Genomic DNA, 25,833 nt, shown 5'->3' with positions numbered 1-25,833 from the left:
GATGTAATTGGCTGTATTATTTTTTTAATATAAAGTAATTGTTTTGAGCAATTACATTAATAAAATATATAAATAATATATAAAAATAATTATATGTAATATAATTCTTTTAAAAAATCTCAATGTAGAATTTATTTTTGTAAAACTTAACGTAGAATATATATTAAAATTCTGTTGGACATAAATGGATATATGAACTGAGGGCACGATTGCTTTAAGACATCAACGGCTAAATTATTTTCTTAAGATCAGACGGTGATTAGAGAGCTTCGTTCCGAAAACTCGTTCCCAGGGACCATTTATAATCCCTAACCGATATACCTACACGCCAAGCACATTGCTTTCTTTTCAGGCGCTCTCGCTCTCTCCACTTGAATCGGCAATCGCTTGGTAGGGTTTCTAGATTTCTTTAAGTTTTCTGGTTGCTGCTATGTTGTCTACATTTTAGTCTATTTTTAGATACATTTTCCTTGAATATTCTTTGCTGGAAATCCATGGACGGTCGGATACTCAATAATCAATCTTGCTCGTCATTCTAATATTCTGATCTCTTCCATTTTATATGCATGTCTTGAGAAGTGAACGGTGATGTAATTTTTGAAATTAGCGTTCATTTTTAGTGTGCTTTGAATGTTGCTAACTACCTCAAATTTTGGGTGTGCAATTTGGGGTTGGGTGAGGGGTTGTTTTATTTTAGGAAGGAGAAGAGTGCTGGGAATAAAGCACCAATCCTTGACACGGTCACACGAGGTTCCGTTTGTTGCAGGACATGACTTCCAATCCTTTTTCAGGAACTTTTCCTGCTTATTTGGGTGCTTATTTTATTATAATCTCTTCGGGTAAAATATACTTATTAAAAAGTGATCTTTTTCGGTAAATCTATGATATTTATTAGTTTTATCTTGAGTATATACTTTGAAGAAACATATTTATTGGAAATGGTAGAAGGAAAAATGTCTCTAGTTTTTGCCAAAAGTCATTAATGCTTTATTTATGTAGTTTTTTTTTTTTTTTAAATAAAAAGGTGCTCTCTTGAAACAAAGTATTTTCAGTTATTTAGAAATGATGACGCTCTTTTGAAACAAAGGAAGGTACTTGCATAAGTACTCCAGATAAAAAAAAATCTTTATAAAAAATCAGAAAAGGTGCAGCAAGCACCTGACTATCTAGGAGAAAAAGATAGAAGAAGATCATAAAAGTTTATCCCATTAAGAGTCTATAGAAGTGGCCCAAAGGAAAAATTCTATTAATATTAAAACATTTTGAGCTCATCCAGTGTCCGTTTGTGGTCCTCAAAAGATTTTATTGTTCCTTTCTTCTACATACACCAAATGAGGCAAATAGGAACCATGTCTACACCATTTTGATTTGCGTGCTACCTAGGTTGCGTTTGGATGCTAAGGTAATTTTAGGTGATTTGTAAATAGTAGTATTTTGTAGGTCTCATTGAGATATGTTTGAATGTAAATAGGTTGAGATATGTGTTTGAATGTATGAAGTAGGTTGAGATGAGTTTAATTTTTTTTATGGAAAGTTGAAAAAATAGTGGGTCCCATCAATAATTGGTTTAAGATGAGTTGAGTTCACTCCAACAACGAAACATCTTAACCTCCTCTAGGAATATAAAAGATGCTGAATTCTTCTGGGATTCACCCAAGCCACTCCAAACTGATTAAAGAAGTGGCTCCAATGCACTTGCAGTCTCACAATGAAATAAAAGATGATCAACAAACTTTCCACTTCTTTTACACAACATCAATCAATTACTCAATTGTCTCTTAAATTCCCATGGTAAGAATCTTTTCCTAACGAGTTTGTTAGGCGTAAAATGCAACTCTCAATGGGACCTTTTTTCTATCAATACTCTTCCAAGGAAATGCTTGTCTTTTTGATAACGTAAGGAATAAATATATTAGAGAAATGATGAAGATTAAGCATTCCTCTTCCCAATCTAGTGGAATACAACAGATTAAAAACTTCACTAAAAACTCCAACCTCCCAATCTTCATTCACTCTGATAAATTTTTTTATTCCTTTGTGCTAATTTCTAGAAAAATCTCGAAATTGTTTGTGGCAAAAGCAAGAGTAACAAGGTACAAATCATGGAAAACTTCTGTAAGCATCCCATGAACACACCACAAATGATGCTAGAATCTGATCCTAGATTCAAATCCCACCTCAAATTGGATATTGTTCCTTGTAATGAACTTCCACAAAATACCTTCCTTGTATCAAGGACGTTCATCCACAAAGAAGTTCATGAGTTCCTTGTAATGGAATAATAAAGATATTTTGTGGATGAGCTTCCTTGTATAAATTTTCCAATGGGCTAATAAAGGTATGTTGTGGCTTCAAGATGATCTTTCTCTCACCGGACACAACCTGTAGTAAGAACTTAACCCCACTCACTAAGCTTTTAGACTTGCAATCTCTAAGGTGTACAGCCCCGTATTTTTCTTTTGGTGTAAGAGCAATGAAGGTAGCATCTAGGCTTCTTCTTTCTTTCTTTTTCTTTCTTTATTTTTTTTTAAAAAAAAATTGCAACTGCTATGAAGATCATGATACACTCGTATGATATCTTTTCCAATCACATCACATCACATCATACTGGAAAGAAAGCCATCGAGAAACCATTCTAGCCAAGGGCCTTTTCACTATTCAAAGCTTTTGCTGCTTTATGTACTACCATCTTCTCAAAAAGCCTCTCAAGCCAAATGACCTTTTTGGCTCCCCTCAATGGAATCGAAAGATATTCCCTCAAGCCAGGGTCCCCAAGCGGCATAGTAAACAATTTATCACTGAGGTGCATGGTATGACTTCTAATCACTTCTTGATCAGTAAAAACTGAGTCATCAACTAGCATCAACTCAATATAATTGTTTCTCCTATATTACTTATCAAAGAAATAGTTGTTTCTCCTAGATTTGTTCGCAATGGAAAATTTTTCAACTTCTCCTAACCATATAGCCCTTGACTTCTCCCTCCAACACATCTCTATTAATATAACCTGCTCCAAGTCATGCCTTGGTTGGTTTTTCCTCATCTTCTCTTCAACACATAAATCTCTTACTTATTTAACACATGTTAAAGAGCAAAAGTTGCAAGCTTACTTGACAAGATTTCTTGAAAGTGGTAGAACATGCATAGTTCTTCTGCCACCATGAATAGATCTACAAGCTAAAATAAGGGGAAAGTGGTCTAAGCAAAGTCAAGGAATCGTCTTTTGACTCAAACATGGATGATATGCCTCCTAAATGGAGGAAACTTGAAATCTATCTATTCTACACCAAAATGGTTGTAATGACGGTGATTCCATGCTAGGCTCAATAAATAATTGAATGTAGAAAAGGGATCCAAAACAAAAAAGAAGTCCATGACCCTAGAGAGGTTGAATTCCAAATTTTTCTCGAGTATACCCATTACCAAAAAATAGATGTCACTTTGGGACACATGCAGATGGCCAGCAGCCATCCGTTGGGAAAGTAAGCAAAAGGAGCTTAAACTCTATTGTTTTTTAGTTCCATTGAGAAACTCGAGTCTTAGAAAAGATGTTGAATCCCATTTGTAAGACCGTGCAAAAGCTCCACTAAGGAAGTATCCATAAGTCTTTGATAAAAGATAAAATCAAAGAAAGTCTCCACAGCGGTACATAGATTAGCATCGCCCAATCTCTTATTTGGCAAGCTGAGCATAGTAATCTGTTTTTTTTTTTTTTTTTTGATAAGTGGCTGAGCATATTAATCTACAAGCTGAGCATCGCCTAAATGCCCTTGGAAAACCATGATCAACAGTTTTCAAATAACAAGCCATTGAGCATTCCTAAAACTATCTTAGGGCTAGATCTTAAAATAACTATGGTAGTTAGTGGTCTTGTTTTTGAGAGGATAAAGTGTATTACCTATTAAAGTAACTATGGTTGCGGGTGTTAGCTGGCTTAGCTTGTAGATTAATAGACCTGAAATTCTAATAATATATTTATATTTTTTTCCTTAAAGAACAAAGTTCCGACTTATCCCGGGGTGCATAAGCCTTCGGCAAGGAATTTCCCGCAAGTGCACCTTGAGTAATTCAAGGAATAGTTTCCCTAGTCTGATGGCCTTTAGAAATTGTTTGCATCTAATAGGATTTGAATCTTAGACTTGGAGGGGGTATTCCACCAAGACCAATGCCTTTACCACTTGAGCCAACTTCGAGGGGTTAATTCTAATCATCTAACCCGTCCCTTTACCCAATGTGGAGGGTTTAAGTTAAGGAGAGATTTCTTGTATCACCAGATTCTCGTGCATACAGGACGGCTCTTGTATATCTTCCGTGTACTTGAGATCTTGCATGTTCTGGTTATCAATGAAGTTTTTGTTTACCGATTTAAAAAAAAGGTTGAGGAGATACTTAATTCTTGTTTGTCCCCTATGGGTTTGGTGAGCCTCTATTGTATCCAAAAGTACATAAAAAAGAAAAGAAAAAAAGTGACACTAATATCAAAAGCTTCGTTGTCATCTTGTTCTCAATTAAGCATGCTGTGACTTGGGAAGAAAGATGACCTGTAGACCATCGGACTTCTTGTTTGAATAGTATATGTTGGACACAATGAGGGTGATTATGTTTCTCATTACCATTTTTTTGGCCTAATGAATTTTGGCTGTAAGTTGATGTAATATTGAAAGTTGCATTGTTTATGTTGAATATGTTGTGATCATAATGCTAAAACTTTCACAAGTAATAAAAGTCAAATGTGCTGTTTAATCACAATTGTGCAACAATAGAGAAAGATTTGCTAGACTGGTAGATTTACTAGACTCTGGTTTTCTTGTATCGCATGATTCTCCAAATGAAGTTCTGTCTTTAATTTATCACCCATTATCTCATTTATAGGAAAATATTCAAATTGCAATGGCGATGAGGATGGCTGCAAGATTTGTATCTCGGAGGTTTTCTAGTGGTGGAAAAATTCTTAGTGAGGAGGAAAAAGCTGCAGAAAATGTTTACATTAAGGTAATTTTCAAAGTCCCATATTTTCTCGTGCTTTTCCTTTTGGCATTTTTTTGATGCCTTGGCGCTGCGAGACATGGATTTTTTTTTTTTGTCAGATTAAGTATTTTCTTTCTGATTTCATCGTATATTGATATTCACTTTTATTTTGCCTCCCAGATGCTATTATCTTAATAATTTGAATATTTTTATTCGAATATCTCAGATTACCCAAGCCCAAGGTCTAGAATGTGTATATATATATGTGGGATTCGCCTTTCTTGTTGGATGCCTTCGTAAGGATCATTGTCTGGTGAGGATGTCTTGGGTTATTAAACCCAGAAAAAGAAGTGGGCAATTGATCATGGTTGAGGATTCCAGCTGAACCCTGTGTGGACAATTGGTTCAGACCAGGGGCAATTTAGAATATATAACGGGGTCTGTTAGAAATTTGAAGTTTTGTCTAGAAGAGACTCTCTCTCTCTCTCTCTCTCTCTCTATATATATATATATTATATATTAGACTAAGCCACTTGTTCTATTTTTTTATTGATCTTAACACTTATATCTTAACCAAGGGTGTAAATTGTCAAAATTTGGTAGTTTGGGGTACCAATTAGCAACTTAGGTAGTTTAGGATGCAAATTGGAAAACTGATAATTTAGGGGTGCAAATTGTTACTTTCTCGTAAAGTTGTCAAGAAATAACAGGTCCAGTATGCAAGGGGAGATGGCAAATATTGCTAGTTTCAAGCACAGAGATATTAAAGCTATCATCAGTAAATATTACTAGCTTCAAACTTTGAAATCAGAGGTCCAGCATGCAGGGGAAGATAGTTATTTTTTTACGTCTATAAGAAATTAAAAATTGATGTCTCATTACAGTTATGGAGCTCAGAGATATAGACTTGATGATCAAAGAGTATTGATAATACTTGTATAATATTATCTGTACTTGAGCTGGCCTTCATTATCTGTACTAAAAAATTTGAACACATGCTATTGCGTCATATAGAGCATGAAAAAAAAAAAAATCTAAAATCATCCAAATTTGAATATGGGGTCAGGTTAAATTATTTCTTTTTGTCTGTATAATATTCACAATCTAAAACCATTGCACGAGTTAGAGAATGTTGAACTTTTGACCAACACATGTCATGTCTCCCGCTGGAACTTTTCAGTGGCATCTTGGTGATGGACCCTTGGTACAATTCTTTGTCTATGCCAATGAGCTGTAGCTCAAAAGGCACTCCTCCGATTATAAGTCAAATGCAGGGTGAGATTGTGAATTCAAAATTCAATGGGTGCATGTATAAATAAATTAAATAATGCTTTGACATTTTCTTACATGAGGTATCTGAATATATCTAATGATTGCAATGGACAATCTCTGCTTATTAATAATGCCTGTAGTGCTTTTGTGTCACTTTTTTAATAGATCTTGTGTAATGGTGTAGAAACTTGAGCAAGAGAAGCTGGAGAAGCTTGCAAGGAAGGTACGAGGAGATTACTTTTTTTTCTTTTTGTCTGTCTTGGTAGACATTCATCGACTCATTAGCTACGAGCCATTTGGTTTACCGTGTATTGCTTGCACTCTGAGATGCTGTTCCAAAACTTCATTAAATTTTCCGTTTTGACTCAAGGATTGTGGTACTAAACATGTATTTATTCTCTCGATTGGAACTTTTTGTTGGATGAGATCCTTGCACAGTTATCCTTGGATGTAGTAGTAATTCCTGATGAGTTGAATATTCTCAGGGCCCAAAACCAGGAGAAAAACCTGCCACAAGTTCAGGAGGATCAGTCACTGATGCCAAACCAACCAGTTCTTCCTCCTCCTCCTCAACATCTGGAGTATCGAATGACAAGTACCGGAACTATGCAGTTTTAGCTGGAACTATCACTGTTCTTGCTTCTGTTGGATGGTACCTCAAAGGTAGTGAAAAGAAGCCCGAAGTCCAGGACTGAGAGAGAGAGAGAGAGAGGTTAATGTGCTTTTAATATGAACAGTCAAAAGAGTTGACAGAGGAAGAAGTATTTTACATTTACTTTCTAAATCTTCTTTTGTTTCAGTTAAATAAAATTCATCAACTTCACTATGCTCCATTCTCTGTATCATTTGTTACATCGGTTTATTATCGTGTTTGTTTCACGTTCCTTCATAATTTTTCAGCTAGTTTGGCAACGGGTTTCCCTTACCCCTATTCTGGAATATATGTTATCTTCTCAAATCAATGACGTGGGGGTGACCATCATTGTAAGGATTCATGACCACCAAGTTCAACAAAGGGCTGCCTGCAAAGCAAAAGAAAGGGGGTAAAGTTATAAAACATGACAAAATCACTTTAGCATCCGATAAATTCACCCTTTAAAAATAATCTGCTTCTCACTGCGTTTCATCTCTTCCAAGCAAAGGCTGAAGAGAGCATTTTAAAACAAATCTGCTTCCCACCATATTTCCCAATATATTGGTAAAGAGTAGTGTTATTTGGAGGCCTTTATATAATACATCGAATTGTGTTATGTAGATGATTTGTGGTGTAAATGCGTTCAAATACCACTACTCTTTATCAATATTTGATGTTTGCTTTACTAACCAAACATGATTTATCAACAAAAATCTCATTGAACAGAAAGCCGTCTCATACAATGGACAAAATGTTTCCTCTAACCATACACATGGGCAGCAATAGGCGAACAAAGTTTTTCTCAACCCAAATTTGAAGCAAAAACAACCCTAAACTAATTAAACGTACATGGACTGATGCAAAACACATGGTTTTGTTTTTTTCAACAAAAAACCTAGGGTATAAATCGGTTTGGTCCGGTTCGGGAGGTGATGGATCGAAACTTTCAATTAATCATTTTTCTGAATCGAAAACCCTAGGAATAGGACTAGACCCGTAGCTATAAGCCCTTCTTGGTCCGTTTGGTTCAACCTAATTATTTTGTTTCATCTTTTTTGCAAATAAATTAATAATAAAATATTTAAATTACTAAAATTAAAATTAAGTAAATTATTAATATAGATTATGTAAATAACTCATTTAAAAATATTTAATTATAATTATATTTATGATGTTGATAGTTACTACTTACTAACTTAAACTTTATTTTTTAGTATGCATAATTATTAATAATGTCATACGTTTTATATATGGTTAATGAATATCAAATAATTTCATTGTACATAGATTTTATGCTCACTTGCAACTTAGGTATTTAAAAAAAAATTATCTAATTACTTTAATTAAGTGTAAATAGTAGAGTATGTATGAATGTATAATGTATTAATTATTTGCATATAATGATATAAATTATCACATGATTTATGATTTATTATTAATTGATAGCATATATTATTTAATATTTTATATGGTTAATAATACTAAATTAGATAAAAATTACATCATTAACTTATATAATTACTATATAAAAATAATATATTAAATTATTAAAAATATTTTAAATATATATATAGTTCAGTCTGGTCCAATTCGATCCAAAATTTATAGATCTCGAGACCAAACCGAATTTATTGGATCTACAATTTGTGGAATTGAAATTGACTGGTATAGTTTTTGGTCCAGTCCGGACTGAAAGTTGTACACCTCTACTAAAACTCAGACAAAACGAGATGTGTTGGGCACAAAACCATCTCAAATATGGCCAAAGTTTTTCAACCCAACCACAATTTTTTTTAGCCTAGAATAGAAGAAAAACAAACCCCAAAAAAATTTCTTGTTGTGACCTAACCTAAGGTTTTACCAGTTATATATGTTTTTTTACATGGACACCAAACATGAAAACAATTATTTTCCAACCCCAAACAGAAGCGAAAAAAAAAAAAGAAAAAAAAAAAGAAAAAGGCCATAGATGAACTAACTACATACATGGATAGATGCAAAACACTGGCGGATCTCATTTATACTAACTCATAACCACTTGAAGTATACATGAGCAAAACCTTCTCACTGTGGCCTCAAGTATTATCAAACAAACATAGAAGTTATTTGCATCACAAGTATATTGGTGGCTACACACGTGTGGCATACAATAAAATATTAGCTGGCAATTAAAGACAGTATCACGCGGGGACTATATTGGCCCTAGTTATATTGATCACTTTTTCCTAATTATACCGATCACTTTGCCTCATTGATGTGACACTATCGCTTGGTGCTATGTTGCTTATTAAAAAAAAAAATTGAAACACAAACATAAAAGGGATAGAGGGAATTTAGGATTTTAATCTTTCTCATTTTGTGTTTTAGGATGCCATTTTGTTTTGAATATAGATATTTTTATTGTTTTCCAATAAATCACATAGCACCAAGTGGTTATGCCATATCAATGAGACAAAGTGAGCGATAAATATGGGTCGATAGTAGCATTTATCTTTTTAGTCATGATGAAAAAGCTGATGCTTTGACTTTTTGACAAGAGTGTATGGTAAAAATATTTATTACAAGGAAATTAACATAGTCAAGCCAACTAGTTTTTCTATTTTTCCTTTCTAATATACAACTGAAAATTATCTCACTAATTATGGGATTACATTTATGACTAATGTATATAGAGTAGTGCTTGTACACGTTCATGGTCAGTGGGAAACAATTCAGTTTTTCTCAAATTCCTTTATCGTATTTGAGCTATCCTCGACCACTGTCGTCTAGTGTTTTTTTCCTTCCAACAATTTATTTTATCCATGGCTTCTTCCTCCAATACAAATACTTTTGCAAGCCTCAACCCTTCCATTGCCCCACTCACTAATATTACTCATCTTATCACCCTTAAACGTACACGTGAGAATCATCTCTCATGGAGAGCTCAATTTCTTCCCTGTCTCAAAGATTAGTAGCTTTTTAATTTCGTAGATGGCTCTCGCACTCCACCGCCACCAATGGGCACCAATTATTCTGATGATGATAGTACCCCTCTACTTATCTCTAATCTCGAATATGCCTAATGACATCAACAAGATCAACTCTTACTTTCAGCTCTTATTTCAACACTCTCGAATGATGTTCTTGCCCAAGTGGTAGGACTTCATACCTCTAGCGAAGTTTGGCCAACGTTGGAGTAGTTATTACACTTCATTATAACTTTGTCTCTCTCAAGAAAGGAAATCTCTCTATTGCTGAGTTCTTCCAAAAAATGAAGTCCTTCACAAATACTTTTGTTACCATTGGATAGCCTTTATCTGACTATGAATTGGTCTATTATGTTATTGCGGGATTTAGATTATAACATGATTCTTGGACCACCTCATAGACAACCCAAATTGATGCCATGACCATCTAAGAAGTCTATGGTTATCTACTTAATTATGAGTTGCATCCAGTACAACAACAACCAACATTGGACCTTCCTTGTGCCTCTGTCATTACTGTGTCTAGGAGTTCTAATAATCGTGATTGTTACAAAGGGGACCTCAAAACAACTCAGATTCTTTGGGTCATAATTCTTGCATTACTCTTCTACATTATCTCAATCTCGAGGTCGAGGATGTGGCCTTGGAAACTCAAACAGATCATGCCTAACTTGCCAAGTGTGTCACAAACTGAGTCACACCGCCTTAAAGTGCTATCATAGATTTGATTTTACTTATCAAGAATATCAACCAAATCAAATTGAAGCTTTCATGACTTCCAACTCCACTCCACAAGATCAAACATGGTATCCTAACACTTACCTTTGATGTTGGCAACCTCAATATGCTGTTGATGAGTATGTGGGAAATAATCAAATTTGCGTAAGCAATTGGGCAGGTTTGCCTATATGTCATACCGATTCAGCTCATTTATTTTATTTTTCAAAATCTTTGTTCTTATGAAAACTTTTACTTTTTCCTTTATCCAAAAAAATTTAATTTCTGTCAGTAAATTTACTCCAGATAATAAGCTATTATTTGAATTTCATCTTAATTTTTTATGTGTGAAGGATCTAGTTACAAGGAAAGTTCTCCTTTACATACCAACTAAAGATGACCTTTTCTCTCAGTCCACAAAGTCCATGCATAAGACTACATTTCTTGGGGAGCAAGCCTCATTTGAAACTTGGCACTACAGACTTGGACATCCCTCTCTTTCCATGGTTTAACATATTTTGTATTCCAATCACCTTCCCACCACAAGCAATAAAGCGTCTTTAGTTTGTGACTCTTGTCAACAAGCAGAAAGTCACATACTTCCATTTTCTTTGTCTCATTCTAGATCTTCTCATGTTTTAGATCTAATATTTCCAGATGTATGGGCACCATCCCTTGTGACTTCGAAGGATGGTTCTTATTATTATGTTATTTTTGTTGATGATTATAGCAAGTTTTCTTGGCTGTTTCCCATTACCCAAAAATCAGGCATTGAGAAAGTATTTTATGAATTTCAAAAGTTGGTTGAGCATCAACTTGGGTGAAAAATAAAAAGTATTCAGACTGATTAGGGAGGAGGATATTGGCGTCTCAACATATGGTTGAATGAGAACATAGACATATTGTTGTAACTGGACTTTCTCTTATGGCCCACTATGGTTTATCCAAACAATATTGGATTGAAGCTTTTCAATCAACCCGTTTGCTCATCAATTATCTTCCATCACCCATACTTCAAAATAAATATCCTCTTTAGTGTTTGTTCAATATGAAGCTCGATAAGAAATTTCTCAAGGTTTTTGGATGTTCTTGTTGGCCAAATTTGCGTCCATTTAACTATCACAAAATGGACTTTCATTCTTAGTTTTGTGTTTTCCTGGGCTACAATTAGTCACACAAGGGCTATAAGAGTCTCCAACATCCCACTATTCGCATCTATATCTCTTGAGATGTTTGGCTTGATGAAAATCGTTTTTCTTTTCTTAAAGACCACTCCACCCAGCTTATTACTAAGACTTTAGACCATGCGTGCCACATACATTTACCTTCACTTTTGCAGGTCCCCATTCTTTCATCACATGCAACTTCACTTGGTTCACAATTTGCCATCACGCACCAGCACATTAGCCCACTAATTGTTGAGTCTTCTCCCATGTGCTTAACTAGCAATTTGCAACTTGTTAGCACACCTTGTGAGCCAGTAGATATTTTATCTTCACCACAACAGACTATTGAGCCTTCATCTATACCTTGTCTTGATACAACTCCAACTCAGTCTTTACCGTCTGCATAGAAATCTCTTGAGCTATTTGTCTCTACATCTCCTGCTCATTCTGTTCACTCTATGCACACTTGATTATGAGAGAATATCATCCAACCTCATGTCTACAAGGATGGCTCAATTCTATGCCCTCCTCATGCAATGCTTCTCTCCAGTGAGTCTTCACAATCTGAACCTACATTGTTCATTGCAGCCTCCAAGAATCTAGTTTGGAAAAATGCCATGAATATGGAGTTTGATGCACTATTACACAATCAAACTGAACGTTTATCCTATATCATCCCTCCATGAATATAGTTGGTTCAAATAGATATTTTGTCTCAATGAGAAAGACAAATGGGACGTTTGAATGACATAAGGCATGCTTGATGGCCCAAGGTTACACTCAACAGCCGAGGCTAGACTTTATGGAGACCTATAGTCCAGTTGTCAAATGTCAAACCATCCACCTAGCGCTTACACTTGCTGTCACTCATGGGTGGCCACTACGACAATTAGACGTATAAAATACGTTCCTCCATGGTGACCTTACAAAATCTGTGTTTATGGTTCAACCAAAGGGATTTCTACATCCTTAATACCCCATCCCGTATGCAAACTCAATAAAGCTATCTATGGGCTTAAGCAAGCTCCCCGTACCTAGTTCTCATGTCTTAGTCAACTCTTGCTTGAGCTTGTTTCACAACTTCAAAGGTAGATAGTTCACTCTTCATTTTTTCAATTGCTGCGGTTGAGATTTTCTTACCCATTTACGTTGATGATATTGTTCTCACGAGTTCTCACAATTTGCACTTGATTTTCTATTACAACAACTTCGGGTTGGGCTACCAATAAAAGACCTTAGACCACTTAATTTTTTCCTAGGCATGGAAAGTACTCCTCGGTCTGATGGTCTTTACCTCATTCAAACCCATTACATATCAGATCTTTTTTAGAAGATTAATATATTGAATGCTAAGCTCGCATTCACTCCCATGTCATTTGCTCATTCATTGTCCAAGTTTAATAGTGATCATTTTTTGGATCCTACACTCAATAGGAGCACTGTTGGGGCCTTACAATTTATTCTTCTCACTCTTCCATATCTCTCTTTTGTAGTCAACTGTGTTTGCCAATATATGCACTAGCCAACCGTAAATCATTGGATTGCTGTCAAGCCAATTTTTCGTTATCTCAAGTTCATATCTTCACATGGGCTCCACATCTCTCAAAATTCCTCATACTTTCTACAAGCATTCTCCAATGCAAACTAAGCTGGTTATCCTCTGAGGCCCACGAAGGCCAACCCAAGTCCAATGTCAGGCATGTTCTCCATATTCTAGACGGCCAAGCCCAAACCTGCAAGAGCCTCCCAATAGTTCAGGAAGAACCCATGACACATGTAAATCGGGTATAACTATCTGAGCCCAGATGTGAAGTTATAGGAGAAGCACGGGAAGTTAGGCCGGAGGAAGGGACTGGACTCAAAGCAGCAGCAAGAGATCACGCCGCATTAAATGAGTTCACCAGACAATCACGCTGTATTAATGACGAATCCTAGAGGGCCATGCTGCATTAAAGACGGTATGGTGAAGGGAGCTCTAAGAGGACTTTCATTCCCCCCAGGCCGCAGGGTATAATTGTTTGGAGAGGCTATGGCTTGCATTCTATTAAGGGGTATATATGTCTTCCTTCGCTCGTCCCTAACTCGGAATCCCGAATTTCATAATCTCTTTTCTTTCGTAGGAATGCTGTATGAATCCTCGTTTGATTGTATCAAGGCTCGGCGGATATTATCCTTTGGTAGTAGGGCCTGAGGTTCTGCTCTGCCCTAAATATGTATTATTGGTCCAACTTCTAATAAAAATGAATTTTCATCTGTTTCGTGTCTGTTAGAAGGTGTAAAATGCAATTTAAGGAAAGAGAATGTCAATGTAACTAGTTTTGTTGGATTGTCCTAAGGAAATTTCCCCCTGTTAGTTTGATGCTTGACTTGACACTTTCTATATCTCTATCTGTAATGTTTAGTGAATTGCTGGATTGAAGATAGGATCTCTCGACCTTTAGGTAAAGAGATCAACTTTCTCTCTAATCAAATCTTTTTGCTAAAACACTGGCACTCACTATCTCCTTGTTTCCCCACTGCTTAGTAAGCTATTACTGACTTAGGTATCGGAGGGTACTCGAGCCATCCCAGGGCCACCTTTCCTAATCTCTTCTTTGTTATCACAAGCCACAGGAACAGAAGACCTGAACTTCTAAGAGTCTAGCCCAAAAGTGTACGAAACACGTCATTAACAATCTTGATAATCGTTGCTCTACAAGCGAATATCTCATTTATTTTGGCAACAATCTGATATCTTAGGGTTTTAAGAAACAACAAACTATTTCTCATTCTAGCACTTAGGCAAAATATAAAGTTTTGACAGATTTAATTGCTGAACTTATTTTGTTTCAAGGACTTCTCAAGGAATTGGGTATCTTTCTTCCTCAATTGCCAATCCTATGGTGTGATAATATTTGCACCACATATTTGTTCGTCAGTCTAATTTTTCACTCTCAAACTAAATGTGTTGCTGTTGACTTTCACTTTGTATGTGAACAAGTCTCATATCGTCGAATTGACGTCCAGTTAATTTATGGAAAAAAGCAGCCTGTAGATGTTCTTACTAAACCGCTTGTTACTACCACATTCTCTCCTTTGTATGACAGGCTCAACGTATGGTCACTTCTGTTGAACTTGAGGGGGGATGTCAACACCACAAAATTTGTTGACAACTACAATCTATCACAAATGGAGATCATGCCAAGATTATCACCTCCGAAGATCATGCCACGATTACAACGGTCAATTATAAGAACATTGATATAGTCACTATTCAGCCAATTAATTTTTTTATTTCTTTTTTTGATGTACAGTTGACAAATATTCCGTTAATTATGAGATTGCCTAGGGATTAAAAAAATTCTACTAATCATCCTCCACGCCACATATGAGTACGTGATTTGTTATTTTTATCTTTTTATTTAAATACACATGTTTACTATGAGTAAATATGCATGTTTAGATAAAAGGATACAAATAAAAAAAATCATATATTGATGTATGATGCGATAATGATAAGTAGCATCTTGGCAACACGTTGATGCTAAGTGGGAAACAATTCAACTTTTCTCAAATTCTTTTAATCCTACCGTCCCAGTTTGACTTGGGGTCTCGTTTTAGAGTATTGGCACCGGCTTCATCAAAAGTCCAACTAAATGAAAAATATAACTTATTTCTTCTAAATGCAGCTACATTGGATTAGCAAAAGGGATATATTAGAAACTTTCAGCTATAGTAAAACTTAAGGTTCCTTCATATTTGGCGTGCTACAGTTCACCTAAAATATATATTTTTATTCTAATTTATTCCCGACAACGGCTATTTTCCTTTTCCTTTTTCATTTTATTTTCCTCTCCACGTGTTTTCTCTCTCCTTTTCTCTCACTTTCTCTTGCTTTCTTGAGGAAATAGACATGAGCAAAAGAAAAGAAGGATGTTGGGCATCACTCTTACTGTGGAAGAGAGGGGGCACCATGCGACTGTCGTTCTAGGTGGTTGGATTGAGATCAATGAAGGCGGCTTTAGTGCGTGGTAGCAGAATTGGGCATGGCTTACCAAGGTGGTGTGAGGGTGACGGGATGTGATCCAGCAACACTTTCTATGACTTTCTCGATGGTTTTCGGCAAGGTGGTGGTCGAACCGCTTCAATTTCTTGGCTCCCTAAAGAGAATTGCCGTGCGTGGGGATCTTTTGGTGTTCGATAGCTCATGGTGGCATTTTCCCATAGCTGTGACACTGTTCTAAGGCTAGGGCTAAAGGAGAAGTCGTCACGTGGTTGCAGCATGGAGGAGATGATGTGGCAGATCTAGGCATGGCTAAGACTTGCTACTCTATTTTTGGGTTGGTATAACAGAGGTGTTGTCATGTTCTTGGTTGGTTCATGGTGGTTGGCTGGCATTGGCATCGTGGTGAAGGAGACCTGAATGTGGGGTTGCCATGCCTGCCGGTGAGATTCTGAAGTTGCTGGGGGGTTTCTGAAACTGGAAGGGAGGGGTTCTTTTTGGCTACGATGGCTGAGGGGAAGGCCGAGAGGATGTTGGGTGTGGGTTGAGGTGTAATTTTCCAGCTTGAGTTGAGATTGTGTTTTGGTTTTGTTAGTTAGATTGCGTGTTATTTCTTTAGTGTGATTTTTTCTCATGATATTTTAGTGTGAATTTTTCTTAAATGTGATTTATCCAGATTTCTTGTCAAGTTTTATTTGTGATGGATCATGGTAGTTCAGGTGGATTGTGATTATTAGATTACGATTATTAAATGGATTTCAGATTAGTGCCACTAGGGTTTAAGTATTAATTAAGATTAATTAAGTTGAGGAAAAAATTTAGTTAGAAAATAATAATTTAAGTATCAAATTAAATTATTAATAAATATATGATTAGTGTAATGGTAAAATATGAAAAAATATATTAAAAATTTAATTATTAAAAAAATAATATTATATTATTATTTCGACTAGAGAGATCTTACATTTACGAAAAGTATATACTTTCATCAAAGTTTATATATGGCCTTAAGCCTATGACAATGCCGACGAAAGAAGTCAGACACCAAAAAGATAGAGCATCCAAACACGACTAGGGGTCTGCGCACAATCCGCAGTATTTCAGCCGACTCTGAAGAGGAGAAAAGGTGAAAGTGAGAGAAAAGTTATGGAGAAGGGAAGGAGAGTGGTAGTCTCAGCTTTGCAGTTCGCTTGCACTGATGAAGTCTCCTCAAATGTCGCCAACGCCGAAAGGTCTCTCTTCTTATTTCTTTATTTTTGCTTCTTTATCCATTTTGAAGTAAATACATATTAGAAGCACAAGTTGCTTGTTAAACTTGCTGTTTACTTACAAACCAATCAAGTTCACACCCTTTTCTCGAGCACCGTATATCTATTCCATTCTCTTGTTCTATTCACTTGCTTCATTATTTTATATTGTTGTGTTTGTAAGTACGATTTGAACTCCCTGTGTACTGCTGCAAATTTTATTTCTCAAGTTAATAAAAGGGTCTGAATTTGATGTAGCCTATGGACCAGACCAGCTTTTGGGGTTCTTAGTTCTGTATTATTGATATTTACTTTCTCACAAAGCGTTGTATTCCTGTGTACATGGCAAAGGAGCATGAATTTCATCTTGTGAATTGGCAAAGGGTGATTTGTCCGATTGTGAATGGTGGCTTGGGGGTGGGAGATTTGAACTTTTTTAATAAGGCACTGCTGGGAAAGTGGTTGTGGAGGTATCAAAAGGAAGGAGATTCTTTTTGGAGAGAGGAGATTGATCGGACATATCGGTGTGAGTGGGGGAGATGGTGTTCTAAGGAGGGTAGGGGTCTTATGGTGTTTGCCTTTGGAAAAATATTAGAAAGGGGTGGAACTTTTTTGAAAAAACACATTAAGTTTGAGGTTGGAGCTGGTGATAGAATCGTTTCTGGTTTGATGAGTGGTGTTGTGAGAGACCTCTTAATGCTGTGTTTCCGGTAGTGTTCAGCTTGGTTAACCAGCTGGTTGCTGTTTCAGAGGTGCTGTGTCGTGTCGATGGGGCTGTATATTGGAATGTTATACACACTAGAAATGCCCAGGATTGGGAACTTGATGAGATTGCAGATTTTCTGAGCTTCTTGTATTCTGTTAAGATAGGTCCATATGGGAGAGATTGTTTGTTGTGGAAACACTTGGGGAGTAATAAATTTTCTGTGAAGTCATTTTATAAGGTGTTGCCTACCCAATAGCATGTTTTCTTTCCGTGGAAGAGCATTTGGAAGGTTTATGTGCCGTCTAAAGTTGCCTTTTTTATTTGGACTGCTGCACTAGGGAAGATTTTAACGATTGATAATCTGAGAAAGTGCGGTTTAATTATTATGGAGTGGTGCTTCATGTGTAAGAAGGATGGTGAATCGATTCATCATCTTTTTCTTCATTGTGAGGTGGCTAGGGAGTTACGGGTGGGTATTCTTTGTAGAGCTGGGCTGAGTTGGGTTATGCCTAAGAGGGTGGTGGAAGTTTTAGCATGCTGGAACAGAAATCACAATAGCTCTCAACTGGATGCGGCATGGAGGATGATACCATTGTGCTTATTGTGGTGTTTATGGACAGAAAGGAATGACATATGTTTTAACAACAGGGAAAGAGCAGTGGGGATATCTGGAATTTCTTTGTGTCTTCTCTTTTCCAGTGGTTTTCTGCTATTGTATTGAAGGGAGTGAGCGTTAATGAGTTTTTATTTTCTTTTCAGCTTTCTAGAATGTAATTAGGTGTCCCATCTTGTATTCTTCCTGTGTACATGGGCTCTGCCTAGTTTTCATTCGTTTCAATAAAGTTTATTACTTATAAAAAAAACAAAAACAAAACATTGTACTCCGGTTTATTTTTTTCCTTTTCATTCTTTTTGCTGCTCCAGTTGATTTAAGTTAATTTCTTGCATCAAATTGTGACGGTTTTGACTATGTGGACTTGATTATTGTTGAAATGGAGGGTACTCTTATTATTTTGTCTTAATGTCAAGATAGCTTCTTCTTGGTTGCACCAAGTAGTTTTGATGTGACCAAATGTCAATGTAAAATAGAGAGCGAAAAAACTATGTATCACTGGATGATTCAGCCTTTCAGGCTCCAACTTTAATGATTCGGTATTTTAGACGCCAACCTCAATACTTTTTTTGTATCTTAACTAATATTTATTTGAGAAGTTCTTAGTAGCTTGATTGATGTTATGCCATTAGTTTCTTCATGCCGTGTTCTTGGTTTTTGGAACTATATACTTTTGCAATGCCCTCATGCTTCATTTTTTTTATAACTTGAGGAGCTTTCTTTTTATGCAGACTGGTTAGAGCTGCTCATGGAAAGGGTGCGAACATCATTCTTATACAGGCATGTGCACTTGAACTTGTGATATCCTGCTCTTGTAGTGTACATCTCCTTAAAAACATTCATTTTAAGAAAGTAGTATTTTACACATCTTCAGAATGATACAATTATTTCTGTTTCTTTACTTGTAAAAAGCATTATTTCTGTTTCTTTGTTCTTATGATGGCTCTATGGTTCATGCAAATATATTTTGTTCCTGAACATCAAAACGCTATATCGTTTTTGAGACTGTCACAATTTAAAAATATCTGTATATTTATGAGATTAGAGGACCTTGGAGTCAGTTTAAAAATACTATTAAAATGCTCCAATTCAGTCATGCTGCATGTCTAAGGAATGTATGGCTTGATGGAGTCAGAAAAATACAGTTTTTTTTAATAAAAAACAAATTGAAGCTATTCATCAAAATGTTCTTTGCAAACTAGTAGCTTTCTTCTTCATCATGTGCATGAAATGATGCGCTCATCTCAACCTACCTGCAAAAGAATAAGATATCTGTTATTATTTTCATTACAACCATGAGGACAAGCAAAGAAGACTAGTTATTTGAAAATGAAACCCTACGTTTGAAAGTGAATGTCTATGTCAGATGTAGAGAAACCAAACTACTAACTTCTAAGTCATTTAATCTATGACATAAACAGAGAGGTGAATGAGACGGGCAAAAGAAGTATGTAAACACTTCAATCTTCATCATGTTTCCATTTTTTCAAATAAAAGTACTTATACGCATCCTCAAAGCTGTTGTCACATTCTAATCAGAGAAAAACTGCCTTACTTCACAGACCAATTGGCATACAAATGAAATGCCCACCCATTAGCCTTCTCCCTGTTTCAGGTTTTGTCTCTAATTGCTTTCAAGCCTAATTTGATCCCAGTCCCATAAACCCAAATGATTCATCAACAAGATGAGAAGGAGCCAACAATAATAACTTGATTTCTATTAGCATTTTTGGATTCAAAATAAATGATTATTTGGCTCTTGATATAGAGAGATCCAATTTACAAGGCTGAAAAAGCCCAAATGATGTTCATCAAACTAAAAGTGAAATGTTATTGTGCTTGTAATGTTGCTTTTCTAGCTGATTATCATGCAGAAGTTACCTTTAAATATTTTAGTCCCAAAACTCTGAAATACTTCTGCAACCAAAATTTGCTTTACTATATATTATCAATAAACTCGTTACAATTTTGGCTGGGGATGGACAAAGAAATTAACAATAATATATGAACTTCCATTTGAAAACACACCAGAACCTTTGAGATACTTTTGTGTTTGAACAAGAGATATAGAGGAACAAATAGATATATGAACTACAAACAACAGAAACATTGAAAGTGATCAGTTGAATTGTCTACAAAGTAAATTTGCCATTCTCTTTCTTCATTGAATACATGACTTACAAACCCAAAACACAATCATAAGGATACTTATTCAAAAGCATTGAAACCAATTAGAAGAGAAAAAAAGACTTTGGATTCACAAAGTTCTATTATAGCAATCAAAGAATCAATCAAAAGTGAAATAAAAACTTAATAGAACATAACCATTATATCCCAAATTTTTCAAAACAACTAAAACTGAACTCAATAAAAAAGAGCCAAACATTTCCTCATGCCAGGCTAAAATTATTCCTGTAATCAACAACTAAACACCATAAAAACTCAAACTGCACCTTTGTTCCATTTTTCTGTTGTTTTTGTCACCCTTCCCATCAAGCAAACAGAGACCAAACAAGGACTAACAATTCGAAACTGGAAACAAAAGGCCGAACCTTTGTGAAAGTCAACTATTCTTCTCGCGCTCAAATTCCAGACAAAACCAAACACCAACCTATTTTAACTCTATTGAAATCTTAGCTCTCTCTCCCCAAAACCCAAGTCCCATCATCTTACAACAAAATTGAATGGGCTGAGTTTGCAAGGACCATTAAGTTGGTTGAGTGGTGAGCAGCACAATCAAATAACGAGCAACTTGTCTGTTAGTGGGTTTTTTGGGAAACATGCATTTCCATTATTAAAGTATTTTTAATCAAAATTTGAAACAATTCATTCAGTTTGAGGTGGGGAACTTTCTCTAGATACACTCAGTTTGAGGTGGGCGACTCAATTTTGGCATGAGTATGAGCTTTATTCTTCACTGTATGCTGTTTCAGGAACTTTTTGAGGGGTACTACTTCTGTCAGGCACAAAGGGAGGATTTCTTTCAGCGAGCTAAGCCCTATAAGGGTCACCCAACAATCCTGAGGTAAATTATTAGAAAATTGCTTCTGTTATCTTTTTTTTACCGGTGAATGCTCTTACACTGGATCCAATGGGCAATGTGTTATTTTGCCTCCACTCTCGATGCCTTGATCCCAACTTCGTGCAGTTGAACTTCTTTTATATATATTTGTGCATGCCGTGTAGGATGCAGAAACTTGCAAAAGAGTTGGGGGTGGTGATACCGGTTAGCTTCTTTGAAGAGGCTAATAATGCTCATTATAATTCAGTAGCCATTATTGACGCTGATGGGACAGATCTTGGACTTTATAGAAAGTCCCATATTCCAGATGGACCAGGTATATAAGGTGCAGGATTATTCATTTTCTTGAATCATATATATATATATATAAATATGTATAGAATAACAGTATAATAATTTTCTCCTACAGGCTACCAAGAAAAATTCTACTTTAATCCTGGTGACACTGGCTTTAAGGTTGGTGCTTACTGTATGCTCCATTGATATGTAATACTGCCTTGGTAGATTCATTTGGTGGCCATTTTGATAATTAATGAAACTTATATTAACAGGTATTCCAGACTAAGTTTGCAAATATTGGAATTGGTAAGAAGTTTTAAGTACATTAATCTTATATGTTCCGACTAAGTTTGCAAATATTGGAATTGGTAAGAAGTTTTAAGTACGTTAATCTTATATGTTCCAAGTATTTTTTTCCTTTCCACGGCATGCTTTTAGTTTTTTCATCTACCATTTATGCAGTGCAGAGATGGTATACCTTAGTAGTATTTTTAACCGTGGGCTTCAGATGTGTATTATACCTATGTTAACAGCAAATATAGCAATTTTTTCTAATCAATAATTGCATCTGCGACTGAATTGAGATTACTTTAAAAATAAAAATAAAAAAATCCGCAATGGAATTGAGCATAGGAAAAAGCTAAGACTACTACTACTGCATATTTTATGTCAGCAATCTGTTGGGATCAGTGGTTTCCAGAGGCAGCCAGAGTTATGGTTCTTCAGGGTGCAGAAATATTGTTTTATCCTACTGCCATTGGTTCTGAACCTCAAGATGAAGGACTTGATTCCCGTGATCACTGGAAGCGGGTGATGCAAGGGCATGCAGGGGCAAATGTGGTAAATTCTTTAGGCTCGTAAATTATCAACTAAAGTACTTTAGTTGGTCAAAGGTTGGCCTAGGTTCCAATCCTTTTTTAATTAATTTATTTTTTCCTTGTTCAAGTAACCTTAAATAATCTAAGAAATGACCATAAAATAATAAATTTAAAGAGTTGTGATGTGTTTAAAGCATATGGCATTCTTGTGACCTTTTTGTTGATCTCTGTCAAGGACTCGATTGAATTTGTGAACTACAGTTCCCAACGATGTGGTGTTTGTTACTGAGACACTTTAAACACAAGGAGAACTAATATAGGTTGGACCAATTCAGGTACCTCTAGTAGCTTCAAATCGCATAGGAAAGGAGTTAATTGAGACAGAGCATGGAAAAAGTGAGATCAGATTCTATGGGAATTCTTTTATAGCAGGTACTCCCATTTGTTTATCCATTAACATTAGCAAAGTCAGGAGTACCTTCAAGTATCTGGATCTATTGCATGAATTTGTATCCCATACGAATTGATATATTCTGAAATTTGAATGCAGGGCCTACTGGAGAAATTGTCGTAGCTGCTGATGATAAAGAGGAAGCCGTTCTTGTTGCAGAATTTGATCTGGATAAAATCAAGTCCAAGAGACATAGTTGGGGAATATTTCGTGACCGGCGTCCAGATTTATACAAGGTGCTTCTGACCTTAGATGGCGACAATCCTAAATTGTGATACCACCCCTGTTACTACCTTCTTATTGAGGTAACAAATAAAACCGATTTTTAACTACTTTCAGTAATATATTATTCTCCAAAGATCCGGCTTTGTGGGCAGGTTGGACATGAACAGTTAGATAAATAATATCAGATGAAAGTCACTTAAATCAGTTAGATAAATGTCATTTTTGCTGTGTACATATATTGGTTATATTTGATCTCTTACCATATACCATATAAACTAAGGTATTGCGCCCCAAACAAGTTCTTCTTTGCAGTTTTGTATTTGGCCATTGGATATGTAGCGCAACTCCTTCAGCAAAGTAATTAATATCCTGAGATATGGATTCATGCGTTGAAAGAAATGGATTCATTGTGTCAGCTATGTGCATGTATGGCTTCCGTGAATCCATATCGCTCTATGTTCAAGAAAAGTGTAACTTTAGTAATCTTCCAAAGAATTGGGACATAATAATGTCTGGGCATGTAAATCCATGTGGTCAGTTCAAATCTTTCTATGATGTGCTCAAAGCATCTCCAGAAGATCTTATTCTCTCTTAAAATCCTCTCTGCTTTGCTCCAATGACACTGCTGCAGGCATTTCATATCCTGGATGCTACAAAACGTACTTAAACATACACTCCCTTCATGTTCGGAATCTTATTCAAGAGGGTGTCTTTGTTGCTGTCTAGTCTCCTTCGCTTAGGAAGTTCTTTATACTTTTTACGCGTTTTTTTTTCATTCTCCGAATGAATCCATGCAAAAGAAGGGGATCCGCTTCACGGAGTTGGAATTATTACATTGGAAAACTTGGAAATAGTACGGATAAAAGGTTCATGATGAACTGTGAGCTAGGCACCATGATCTGGGTATAAATTGCCAGAATTTTTAAGTTTTTAGTGCATGATTAATGTAGCCTGAAATGTTAGAATCTTCATCATCTACTATGGTCAGTGGGCGGGCAGTGATTGCGAGATGCAAAACGGATGGACAAAATTTATACCTGAAAAATTTTAATGTGCTTTTAAACATCTGAGTTAGCTCTTAAGAACATCTAGCACTACTTAGAAAAAAATAACATCTAGCGGTAGAAGCAAAGATTAAGATTAAGATTAGACAGAAGAAAGGAGAATTTTAATTCTCTCCAAAAGACTCAACGCCGGATTCATCTTCTGGTTCCACTATTTATTTGCGAATTTGGGAAGAAAGTCAGAAGTGGAAAATCCAACTGGCAAGGCCACGAAGCTTCAGGAGGGCTTCGTACCTATCACGAAAGTTGTCACAGACGTCACGTTTTGCCTACTGTCTCATTTTTCCTCTTTTCTTCCATTGCTTACACCATCATCGTCTTCCTTCCCATCTATGTATTCGTTGTCTTCATTTTCTTCTTCCCCATCTGCTTCGTCTTCATCCTCCTCCTCCTCCTCGTCTTCTTCTTCTAGAATCTCATCATTTGGCTGAACAAAATGCAACTTGAGGCGCCCATCTTCTCTACATGCATGCAAAAACTCGTGGGTGGGAATTCGTATCTCCTTGAGAACAAACCTGCCGTCTTGCCTGTAAGATTTGAAGCAAACCTGAGGCTTCCCACTTCTGCTGATACAAGAAATCGGAGGAGGGAATGCTCCCACACTAATCTTCGATCTCCTGAATTCACCACCACCTTGAATCTCACATGGCAAATGATTCTTCTTCGTGCTGATTTTCTCCTCTTGGTTTTGCCAATCTTCGCTCATCTCACTCCTCATGTCCTCAACATCATCGGAACTTTCAAACCCAAGACCCTCAGTACACAGCTGCAGGCTGTCGGAGCTCATCGACGAGAAGCTATCACTACTTTTATGATGACATTTGTACTTGGTTGTCGAGGAGGAGGAAGAGGAGGAGCCTGCACAGAAAGAGTCCCTTGACAGGCTCTTGCCCTCATCCGTGTAAGCTGCACCACCACCAATATCATAGGCACTGAACGTTTCGGCCTCAGATTGTGGGGCTAAATCTGTCGAATAAGATGATGGGGGGGATGCTAAAGAATTGTCATTGAAATGAAGTTCACCGAAGATCTCGGTGGAAGATTGCCTTTGAACATTGGTTTGAACAGGTTTAATCTGGTTCCATGAAGAGAGGGATTCAAGCAGTGTTGGATTTTCCTGCAATTGGTTTTCAAAGATGTGGTGGAGGCTTCCACAGGCAGCCATGACTTGGCTGTTTTGGTGGTATATCTTTGTAGGATTCTTGTGAGAAAAGAAAAAAGAGGAAAAAGGTGATGGGCTTTTTTGATGGTAGAGAGAGAGAGAGAGAGAGAGAGAGAGAGAGAGTAGGATCATGGGTTGAAAAGATCAGGGGGGAGAGTTCTATATTAAATAGGGGATGCTGATTTGCACATCTTTTTTCTGTTGGAGTGGAACAAGGATGAATGGCTATGGGGGTTGCCGGATTTGGTGGTTATAATTTCAAGCACAATTATGAAAGATTTAAGCCTCCTATTTATGGGGTAGCCTCGTGGCTTTCCAATCCAATCCATTCATAGTTTTGCTGTAACGCGTAAAACAAATATATATAGTCTATAGAGAGATCAATTCTACATGAACAACGTTTTTTGCATAATTAACTTAGGGACTATTTGAGATTATGGTAGGAGTCTTAAAAATACTTATATAATCTTAAAAACTCTTTAATAAAAAAAATTAAATTATTTGAATATTACATATTAAAGTATTTTTAATATCAAATAAA

The 25,833-nt window shown here is 36.2% G+C and overlaps 2 protein-coding genes across 4 annotated transcripts; both read left to right on the top strand.

The window, feature by feature from the left end:
• The first annotated feature begins 232 nt into the window (after window positions 1-232).
• On the top strand, window positions 233-25,429 carry LOC122294156 (uncharacterized protein At2g27730, mitochondrial). Of its 3 annotated transcripts, none has more exons than XM_043102655.1 (5): window positions 233-390; window positions 4,873-4,992; window positions 6,425-6,463; window positions 6,726-6,952; window positions 25,384-25,429. In XM_043102655.1, exons 2-4 carry the CDS (start codon window positions 4,891-4,893, stop codon window positions 6,933-6,935), a joined length of 351 nt encoding a protein of 116 aa, XP_042958589.1. In that variant the 5' UTR covers window positions 233-390; window positions 4,873-4,890; the 3' UTR covers window positions 6,936-6,952; window positions 25,384-25,429. The 3 variants fall into 3 exon arrangements, with proteins under 3 accessions (XP_042958589.1, XP_042958590.1, XP_042958588.1); XM_043102656.1 differs by having other exon boundaries at window positions 25,402-25,418; XM_043102654.1 differs by lacking the exon at window positions 25,384-25,429 and having other exon boundaries at window positions 6,726-7,073.
• On the top strand, window positions 16,712-23,285 carry LOC122294155 (N-carbamoylputrescine amidase-like). Its single transcript, XM_043102653.1, has 9 exons — window positions 16,712-16,937; window positions 19,003-19,051; window positions 21,205-21,296; window positions 21,458-21,609; window positions 21,703-21,749; window positions 21,845-21,878; window positions 22,246-22,412; window positions 22,726-22,822; window positions 22,941-23,285. Exons 1-9 carry the CDS (start codon window positions 16,852-16,854, stop codon window positions 23,114-23,116), a joined length of 900 nt encoding a protein of 299 aa, XP_042958587.1. The 5' UTR covers window positions 16,712-16,851; the 3' UTR covers window positions 23,117-23,285.
• Window positions 25,430-25,833: the final 404 nt, after the last annotated feature.

This window comes from Carya illinoinensis, chromosome 14 (assembly GCF_018687715.1).
Source record: "Carya illinoinensis cultivar Pawnee chromosome 14, C.illinoinensisPawnee_v1, whole genome shotgun sequence".
Classification (NCBI taxonomy): domain Eukaryota; kingdom Viridiplantae; phylum Streptophyta; class Magnoliopsida; order Fagales; family Juglandaceae; genus Carya; species Carya illinoinensis.
This window is presented reverse-complemented; position numbering and strand designations above follow the sequence as displayed.

Bases quoted from the DNA above. Each gene is read 5' to 3' on its own strand.
- LOC122294156 (XM_043102655.1), top strand. From the start codon at position 4,891: ATGGCGATGAGGATGGCTGCAAGATTTGTATCTCGGAGGTTTTCTAGT. The intron at 4,993-6,424 runs GTAATTTTCAAA...GTAATGGTGTAG, and splicing joins CAGAAAATGTTTACATTAAG to AAACTTGAGCAAGAGAAGCT. The intron at 6,464-6,725 runs GTACGAGGAGAT...GAATATTCTCAG, and splicing joins TGGAGAAGCTTGCAAGGAAG to GGCCCAAAACCAGGAGAAAA.
- LOC122294155 (XM_043102653.1), top strand. From the start codon at position 16,852: ATGGAGAAGGGAAGGAGAGTGGTAGTCTCAGCTTTGCAGTTCGCTTGC. The intron at 21,610-21,702 runs GTATATAAGGTG...TTTCTCCTACAG, and splicing joins CCATATTCCAGATGGACCAG to GCTACCAAGAAAAATTCTAC. The intron at 21,879-22,245 runs GTAAGAAGTTTT...ATTTTATGTCAG, and splicing joins GTTTGCAAATATTGGAATTG to CAATCTGTTGGGATCAGTGG.